Source organism: Coffea arabica, chromosome 1c, assembly GCF_036785885.1.
Source record: "Coffea arabica cultivar ET-39 chromosome 1c, Coffea Arabica ET-39 HiFi, whole genome shotgun sequence".
Lineage (NCBI taxonomy): Eukaryota > Viridiplantae > Streptophyta > Magnoliopsida > Gentianales > Rubiaceae > Coffea > Coffea arabica.
In genome coordinates this window covers 36877590-36886843 of record NC_092310.1, presented here as the reverse complement: position 1 = coordinate 36886843, position 9254 = coordinate 36877590, and the positions used below count along the sequence as shown (strand labels likewise).

The 9254-nt window shown below is 37.8% G+C and overlaps 1 protein-coding gene across 1 annotated transcript; it reads left to right on the top strand.

The window, feature by feature from the left end:
• Nucleotides 1–4180: 4180 nt before the first annotated feature.
• On the top strand, nt 4181–5283 carry LOC113739282 (uncharacterized). Its single transcript, XM_027266514.1, has 2 exons — nt 4181–4664; nt 4826–5283. The coding sequence occupies exons 1-2, from the start codon at nt 4181–4183 to the stop codon at nt 5281–5283; spliced, it is 942 nt and encodes a 313-aa protein (XP_027122315.1).
• The last annotated feature ends 3971 nt before the right edge of the window (nt 5284–9254 follow it).

The window sequence follows — 9254 nt, the reverse complement described above, 5'->3', positions numbered from 1 at the left end:
CATAGAAATAGAATCCGACCTTGAAATTTATACCACTGATACAACTTAAAATAATTTCAAACACAACAAATTGAACTCAATTTGGATCTTTCTACACCAAGATATAATAGTTTTAGGAAAGCTGATTTTTGGAACCTGTTCCACGGATTCTCAGCCTTGTGTAGACACCAAAATTTTAATTTATTCTTATTTTTATTTTTAGTGATAATTATTTTTTATTTTTATTTACTAATCTCATGATTTTTGTTTCAGGCATTTTTTTTAGCATTTTATAGTATTTTAGATTATTATTATTTATTATTTTATTCTAGTTTTTGTTTATTTTTCTATATTTATTGTTGCTCGTTTAGTCATTTAATTTTATTGTAAGACTTTTTAGTATTAAGATTTGTCGGAAAAAGAAAATTGTTAAAAAAAAATGCTTTATATTTGATTTAACTAATTATAGAAAAAAAGAAAAAAAGAAAACCAAGCTCATACACCAGGAGCCACACAGGATCCGAGCCCTTGCCTTCATTTTTTACAATCACAAGGTACAAAGCGGCGAAGGAAACTCCAGTTTCATTTATTCACTCGATTTTTCCCCTCCGTCTGATTGGTTCCAACAAAAATCCCTAACTTGATCCAAGGTTTGTCATAAATCATGAAGATCTAAGGTTGTAAAAATGTGTAAAGAATGGAGAAAAGGTGATGGGAGAACTGTTGACAAAAGGACTAGGAAAGATAATATTTTTGGAACAAGACAACTGCTGACAAAAGGACTAGGAAAGATAATAGGTGATAGGAGAACTGTTGATATTTGGCAGGATAACTGGTTACAAGGGAGTGAGGAGGGGAGGATTAAGACTAGAAGGGAACCACAGTGCACACTAAGGAAAGTGGACGAGCTGATAGTGGATGGAGCTTGGGACTAACAAACACTGAACCGGTGGTTCATAGCAGAGGATATCCTGTGAGAACCCTTAATTTTCATTTTCTAGATTTCTCATATTTTTATGGCTTGTTTTCTGCATTTTCGTGATTAGAAAAATTTCTAAATAATTTTAAGGAGCAGATATAATTTTTAGATGCTTTTTCTAGTATCGAATGGATTTTGAGAAATTAATAGCGTATACCGGACGTGGGACCCACTAGTGCGAAAAGTTCGGAAAAATTCGACCAATTAGGTTAAGTTTTGGATACTGGAGTTAGGTAGAGGTTGCAATTTGGAATGATATGAGAGAGACAAGTTAGGTAGGTATTTAATAAAAGGTGACAAGTGTCACTTGGCTATTGGTTGGACCATTTGACTACTATTGCATGTCTTACCAATTGACTTAAATATCTTAAAAATTCACCAAAAATCCCTCATTCTTCTCTTCCTCTTGGCCGAATCTCTTAAGCAAGGAAAGAAAGAAAACTCTTCAAGATTTTGGCTTCCATCTTGCTTCAATCAACTTACTCAACCATCCAACCTTGATTTTGCTCCATAAAACCACTTAAGGAAGTGTTGGTGAGTTGTTGTGTGGAATTATTTGGAAAGCTAAGGTGACCAATAGCTCTCTCTCTCTCTCTCTTGTTTTAAGGTAAGTTGTGAAGAACCACCCTCCTCCTTTAATTGATGCTTAAATCATGCTTAGTGGTAGTAGAAGATGCAAGTTTGTGGATTAATTCTTGATTTGTGGTTGAAATGATCAAGTTTTATTATTTTTGGGGATTTTTCTGTTTTAATATAAGCATGATTGTGTGGCTATCTATGATGATTGGAAATGGTCTATAATGACTTAAGGAGGTGGGAAAAGTGATTAATTGCAACCAATTTCTGGTTTGGAAGAAATTTCAGAAAACTAGGGTTCTTGAGGGAGCATTCTGTCCGAAATTTTAGGTCCTAGATAGAGGCCGAATTGACCTTGGCTTAAAACATGAAAGTTGTAGGGAATACCATTTTATAGGTGCCTACAAAATTTCAGGTCAATCGGAGTAGTGTAGAATGAGATAAGTCGAAATTACTATTGTTGTTCTGGTTTTACCCGAATTGGAGAATTGCGCCTGTAATTGGTTGTTTTGGTGGAATTGCTTCCAAATTAGTTGTTGAGGCCTTCTGATGAAATTTAGCCCTGTTTCTTAGCTTTCAGCTGGTTTTGGAATTTCTGGATTTGGACTTGTAGAGCCTGAGTTATGATGTTTCCGCTAGAATGCGTTTTGGTGAATCTGTTACGTTTTTGATGTAGTATCTTGCATTTTTGACATGTTTGCACTCAAAACTGGGTTGAGTGACCTTCTGTGATGTTGTAGCCCTATCTTTTAGCTTCGAGATGGTGGGTCTTGTACCCTCATCCGATAATCGTAGTGAAATTGGTTCCATTACCGCAAAGTGAGGACAAAAAACTATTTTTTCAGGGCCAAAGTTAATTGCATTTCCGAATTTTCTGGTTTCCTCTAATGTTTGTATATGCTTAGGGAACCCTGTTTTGGTAGTAGATAGAATTGGTTTATGACTTGTAATCGAGTATTATTGTGGTTATTTGAATAGTTTAGGGCTTGACTTTCATATCCGGACATTTCTTAGTTAAATTTTGTACTTGAATGCCATTAAGCCTAGTGAATGGCTTTTGGGAATGAGATTCTTTTGTACGAGATGTTGGGACTGATTTGAGGATTAATGAAGCCATGATGGCTGAAAAATAGGTAAAAACAAGGGATATGCTGCCGAAATTTTTTCTTGAGGGCTAGTTGGATTTACTTGTGATTTGAACGAAGGGCTTTTGGGTTGTTTGAGTTTAGGTCTTCATGTTACCTTTTCGTTACCAAAAATCATGTTTTGCACCTTGCTTTAGTAATTATTTGGCGAGGCATACGACTGGTAGTCGAGCCTCACATGTGCATTCTGTATACTCAATTTTGAAAGTGGAACCTTCAATTGTTTTCCTTGGATTATTTTAGGGTTTATTGGTGATTAAAGCTCTCTTTTGGGAGGTATCTACACTGACCCTGGTGAGTGTACTACTCACTTGTGTGTTACTATATGGCTTTGAATGTAAATTGCTTGAAGTGAATTGAATGTGACTTGATTGCAGTGAAAGTGTACTTTATCACTCTCACTTATATGCCTTATATCATTGTTGTCATGTTATTGGAATGTTACATGAAATGAAAGTACTCGACTTGGTGTCGATTGGACGAGTATCCAACGACTACAAATGTTATCAATGAGCTCAACCCCATTGGTAGTTGATTGAATCGAGCCGGCGAGGGCTTGGTCGTGCCAATTAATGAACCTTGGGTAAAGTTATATGGAATCTTGTAGTATGCGAGACTCTCGATTCCGGTATACTCGAGTAATACCAAAGTGCAAGTGTTTGGAGTTCGGGCCCGGTAGGAGGATGTTAGGTGGAAGGAGTGGAGGTAAAGTGGAGTCTACGATTGGTTACTTTTGAACATTGACGGAGGGTCAATGACGTCCGATCAAGAAATGCAAACGAGGAAAGGGCTCTTGAGAGCCATCTGTATCCTTTTATCACCATATTTGAAGTGTGCCTTTGATTATTTTTTTCTAAATTGAATGAAAGGTTGATGCTTATATGCACTTGGGTGCGTAAGTGATAGTATCTCACTGGGCAATTAGCTCACACCGTTCTTTTGTTTTCCTTACAGGAATATGGCTCTTTTTGGAATGAATCTTGATAGATGGTTGCCGAATGAACTAGATGTATATTTCTTTTGTATTGTATATGAAGTGAAACCCTAAATGTATTTTTAGGGCCGATTTCACTTTCAATTTGGCAAACCATGTATATATTCACTTTTGAAAACTTTTGTATGCTACTTTGGGTTGTAATTGCTCAAATTCCATATGTGAATGTTTACTTGATATTTGGTTGGGTTCTGACGGGTCGGTTACTATTCATGGCCGACTCCGAATTTCATTTTTTTGTTTTGGGTTATTTTGCCCTTCTGCCTTGTTTACGCGCGTTATAAGTTCCGGAACAAAATAGATCGCTCTAAACTGCACCGTTAGTCCTGGCGAGAGTTGGGCAGGCAGTCCGCTAACCTCTTTGGTTCGCCTTAGGGGAAGGTGGGGCTGCCACATATCCAAAAGATCAAAGCTATTCCACTCAGTATCACAGGCTGCCAGGATCGGTTGTATTGGAGATACACCAAATCAGGTGTGTTCACGGTAAAATCTGCATATGATGTATCAATGGAAATAAGGAAGCACAAACAAAAGGAAAGGAGGCAAGGAGATAGCGGAAGTACAAGCTATGCTCAACTGAACTCCAAAGTTTGGAAGAATGTGTGGGCATTACAACTGAAGCACTTCATATGGAGGTGCCTGCATCATAGCCTGCCAGTGAATGAGCAAATACATAAGCGAATAGGCAAAGGCAGTCCAATATGTAGCAGCTGTGGGGAAGAGGTGGAAACGTTAGAACACATGTTGTTCTTTTGTAACATGGCTGAAACGACCTGGAAACTTGCACCCATACAATGGGATGGGTTGAAGGATATGAGAGGAAATTTTGTAAGATGGTGGGAAGGGATATTAGGAGCGAAAACTAGGGAGCAAGGACAGGAGCATATAGCGCTGACTGTGAATATCCTATGGCAAATATGGAAGGCAAGGAACATGACAGCTTTTGATGTATATGAGACAGACCCAAGGAAAACAATGCAGAAAGCTGTGGGTGAGTGGAATGAGTATATATAGAAGCCCAACAAGATATAACAGGAGAGTTCATTCAACAAACAACAAACTCAAGCAGAAGTAAGAAATGGAGGCCACCATCAAGAGGTACGATAAAACTAAATACTGATGCTGCATTTTCACAAAATTTGGAGAGAACAGGCATAGGTGTTGTGGCCAGAAATGCTGAAGGGGAGCTGATGAAAGTCTGGGCAAGAGCTGAACTAAAACGTAGTGAGCCACGGGTGGAGGAAGCAGCAGCAATTAGGATGGGAATGCAAATGGCCTGGAAAGCAAACTGGAGGGCAGTTGAGCTTCAATCAGACTGCAAAGACGTGGTGGACATGCTAAACAAGAAACAAAAGCAGCAAAACAACATCGTGGTCGTCCTTGAGGATATAGCAAATATGAGATGTTTGTTTGAACAATGTACTTTCTCTTTTGTACATAGAGATGGGAATAGATGTGCACATAGTGTAGCAAAATTTGCTGTAAAGCTAACAACAAATGTTGAATGGGATGTATGTTTTCCCATATGGCTCAAAGAGGAAGCCCAAAGTGACTTCAGAGGAAGCGAATCTGATGTACCTAAGTCTTGTAATATCAAGTTTACAAAATGAAATGAAGTTATGATGTTTCGACAAAAAAAAAAGATGTTAGGTTTCGGGTGTAAGTTGCTGGTATAAAAGCTGGGAGAAAGCAACTGAGAGAAAGGTGGTGGGGAGGCGGCTGAAGTCTGATAGAAAGGAGAGAGAAACTGGAGAGTTGGAGTGGCGGCGGTGGTTGAGAAAACTGGAGAGGGCGAGGGAGAACTGAGAGTGAGAGTGAGAGAGGAAGCTATCATTGTCTTCATTGTGCTGTCATTCGTTGCAAATCTGCATCGAGAGGAAAAGCAAGGGAATAGGCTACGGAGAACAAAGGAAAGGCAGAGGAAGAAGAAGCTGGTTCTTGTTGGAGTCCATTTCTCCGCAGTCCAGGCGTTGTTCGACCATTCAACAGAGGGTTAAAGGTAATCCTTCCATCATTTTCGTTCATGGGTTTTGGGATTCTATATCAGAAAAACATTAAAATTTCTGCCGCTATAACTGTGGCCGTGCTCTTTTGCTGTCTTCTTTCTTTATAAACTTGCTAGTTGTGGATCTGATAGGGCGGGGAATGAGTTGACCCATATTGTTTTGTGTTTCTTTGTTGTGAAAAATTGACCAAAGTTGTTCCAATACATCTCTCGTGATAGTTTATTGCTTCCTTTGTTGTTCGTTTCCTGTGAGAGTGATTAAATGGTTCGGTTAAGTTTTTCTGTTAAGATTTTGCGTAGAGAGTAGGCTTGGTAGACGTGTTTAGGCCGAGGGTTGGTATTTATAGGCTTATGAGTATAACTAGAAAGAATTTGTAGAAAAGAAACCAGGGTTTTTGTATGACAGTTTGCAGGCTTAGGTGCTTTGAGTCAATGCATGTTTAAGTAGGTTTGGGACTATCATGAGGCGCCGAGAGACGCTGCAATAAAATTAGAGTCCCCTACCTTGCTAAAGCAAATAAAATTCTGATCTTTTGGGTTGCTGCAGTTTCGGGAATGGCTGGAATTTCCTTGTTGCTTTGTTTGATGTTTGATAGTGAATTATGTATGCGTTTAAAATAGCAATCAATGGTAACGCAGACCTGCTGCCTTTTGTTTGTGCTGCCCCCATTTTGTTTCCCATTGTTCGTTTAGTTTGCTTAAGTCGCTGTTTTCTTACACCTCTGTGGAATCTTGCTCAGTAGCTTGTCTTGAAGGATGTTTGGGTTTGGTTGGTATTAGGAGAGTTTGGAGTGGTTGAAGCCATCGGCTTCTGGGTTTATTTATCTTGTTTTGGGTTTGTTTTCTCGCAAGTTTGGTTAAATTGTAGCAGGTTTTGAGGTTTATTGTTCTTCCTCTTGTGTTTTATCATGTTCATGATCTAAGTGTTCATGTCTTGTTGGCGACTTGTGAACCAAAAAGCCACTAGCTTTTACATTTCTCTCTCCCCATGAAGCTGGAACTGATGTTATCCGTTGGTGATATTCGTGGTTTTAAAAAAAAGAAAAAAAAGAAAAAAGAAAAGAACTTGGTTTTATGGCTTACGTTTACCTGAAAATTTGGAAACGATTTGAAGTTTGATGGTTTGAGTGAAGTGTTTGAATAATTTTTTTTTGTTCCTGATGATCCCCCCATTAATTCATCAGAAACCAACTGCAGTTTTCTTTAGCCTGCAATTCCCTCATGTTTTCATTCGCTTGGATTGTCAGTGGCCATGGTGTTCATCAAAGGGTGTTGAGGGTTTCTAGGGGATCCGTGTTGATGAATGTTTGCTTTTGATTTGAGTTTGGTACTAGAATGCGTTGCATGTAATTGCTGGAATCTCAAAGTATCAGAAATTTGCTGCAAAATGTTGATGTAGTTTAGTTGCACGTAAATTCAGTAGCCTTGTTTTATTGTTCCTCTCTCTTATCCCAAGTTTTTGCATTCTGTGTTTAGCTAGCGAACCAATTAGAACTCTCTTGTGATGTTCGGCATGTATGCATCTAAGCTGCATAAAAAGTGCGTAAAATGGTTGCAGAAGAAGGAATTGCAGAACCTTCATGAAAATAACGTCTCTTTGGTTTGCATGCATGAAGTTCTTTCAAAATTTGCATTTCAACCTCACATGTTTCTCCTCGTTCTACAAAGGCCCAATTATGTTCTAATCTCTTGCAATTAGGTCCTAGAATATTGCAATTTGAACCATTACTTGACCACTTCTTTGCTCTTGGCCCCTTGAATTTTCCAAAATATGTTAATTGGGCTTGAGTGATTGGTTAATATTTGCAATTGGGTCCTTCATAGTTTTTCTACTTTTAGAAATTTGATCAATAATTTACTTTTCTTGGAAATTATGCATTATTTGATTTCATTTAAGTTGCGATTAGGAGGGATTTGGTGATTTTGTTATACTTTACTATTTAATTGGTGCCTTGACCCTTTTATTGTTTTGAAGCTATTTTTCCTTCATTTGATTACCATTGCAAGGGAGGTACACTCTATCCCTTATTTTTCACTTTATTTGACCCTATGTGTCTATGTGATTTATGTGCTTAATTGCATGCCCTTTTGAATGTTTTCATTTTGTTTATTTATCCACTTTATTTGTTTTAGTTTTGTATAGTTATTTTCAATTTCGATCATTTGAGGGCATTTGAACCCCAATTTGTAATAGCTAGGTTTTGGCGTCTTTCTTGAAGACATGTTTTAGCTAGCCAATGTAATAGTTAGGATTTACTTGTCTAAGTCTTCCCCCCTTAGATTGTAGTAGGCATCCCCCGAATGTAATAGTTAGGGCTTTATTTGCTTTATTTGCCTTATGTGTGTTTTGCATGTCTATGTGCTATGTGTTATTGCTTTCTTAGGGTCTTGCATCTAGATATCATGCTTATGTGTTATGTGCTATATCAGATTTATGTGTTTACATGCTTTTATTAGGTCTTACATGATTTATTTGATTGTAACTGATGTGTGACGTCACCACACTAGTCCAACGCTAGTTGTGGTCAATTTCTCGAATCCATACCAGTCCAACGCTAGTTGTGGCCCTTTGTTCCGACTTTTCTCACTAGTCCAATGCTAGTGGGAAATTGTAGGCATGAGCTAGTCCAACGCTAGACCCTTAGGAGCCCCTCGCACGTTAGATCATGATTGTATGATAAAATCACTTCATCTCACTCATATTTTCATTTTTTAGGGTCTTTTATCACTTTTTCCATGACATCCCTTCTTATATGTATATACCTTCCCCCATATTTTGCCTTATATATATTACTTACCCCTTTGTATGAAAACATAACATCAGACTTGCAGTTCATTTAAGAAATAGAAACTAGGTTATATCATTTGCGTGCTAGATTAGGAAAACCACTTGGGTATGGGATATGGACGAGTTTGACTTTTTAACCTTGGCACGCTCGTATTCCCTCTATTAAAGGGAACATTGAGTCACGAATATTAGTCCCCCGCACCGGACATGATGCATTCCCTAAGGTCACGTATATTTTTTATAATTATTTTTATTTTCCTTTTCTTTTCTTAAAGTCTCATATTTTTGCATTATTCGTGACCTCTCCAAAGAGTCTTTATTGGGCGTCACAATTAATGTGATTGGTACCAAGTAAGGTTTGAAGATACATTTCGACCCCCCGATACCCTCTTAGGTCTAGGGTTTACATTCATATAGTACATCCAAATATGATAAATCTTTAAGTTAAAATAAAAAAAATCTTTGACTAAATCGCGCAACTAACCTTGGCTAGGTTGAAAGGGTGCCTTGGATTCTTATCCTTGCCTTCCCTTTCTTCAAATGTGACTCCCGAATCTTTTTCTCTGATTTTCGTAGATTTGGAGTCGTTTAAAAAGGGTTTTCTACTTTTTTCCTTTAAAATTCATTTTTTGGTGACTTGGTACACCTCAACTCAATACCAAGTGGCGACTCCATTTTCCATTCAAAAAATCCTTTTTAAACTATATTTTAGGTCAAATCATCACATTTTCAAGTCCCATTTAAACCCATATTTTTCCATTTTCTTTTTAAATCAAAAATTCATTTTC

What these genes read in the sequence shown, in the direction of transcription:
- LOC113739282 (XM_027266514.1), top strand. Translation starts at nt 4,181, where the DNA reads ATGGAAATAAGGAAGCACAAACAAAAGGAAAGGAGGCAAGGAGATAGC. An exon ending in AACAATGCAGAAAGCTGTGG is followed by an intron (nt 4,665 to 4,825) that starts GTGAGTGGAATG and finishes TGGAGAGAACAG; the next exon opens with GCATAGGTGTTGTGGCCAGA.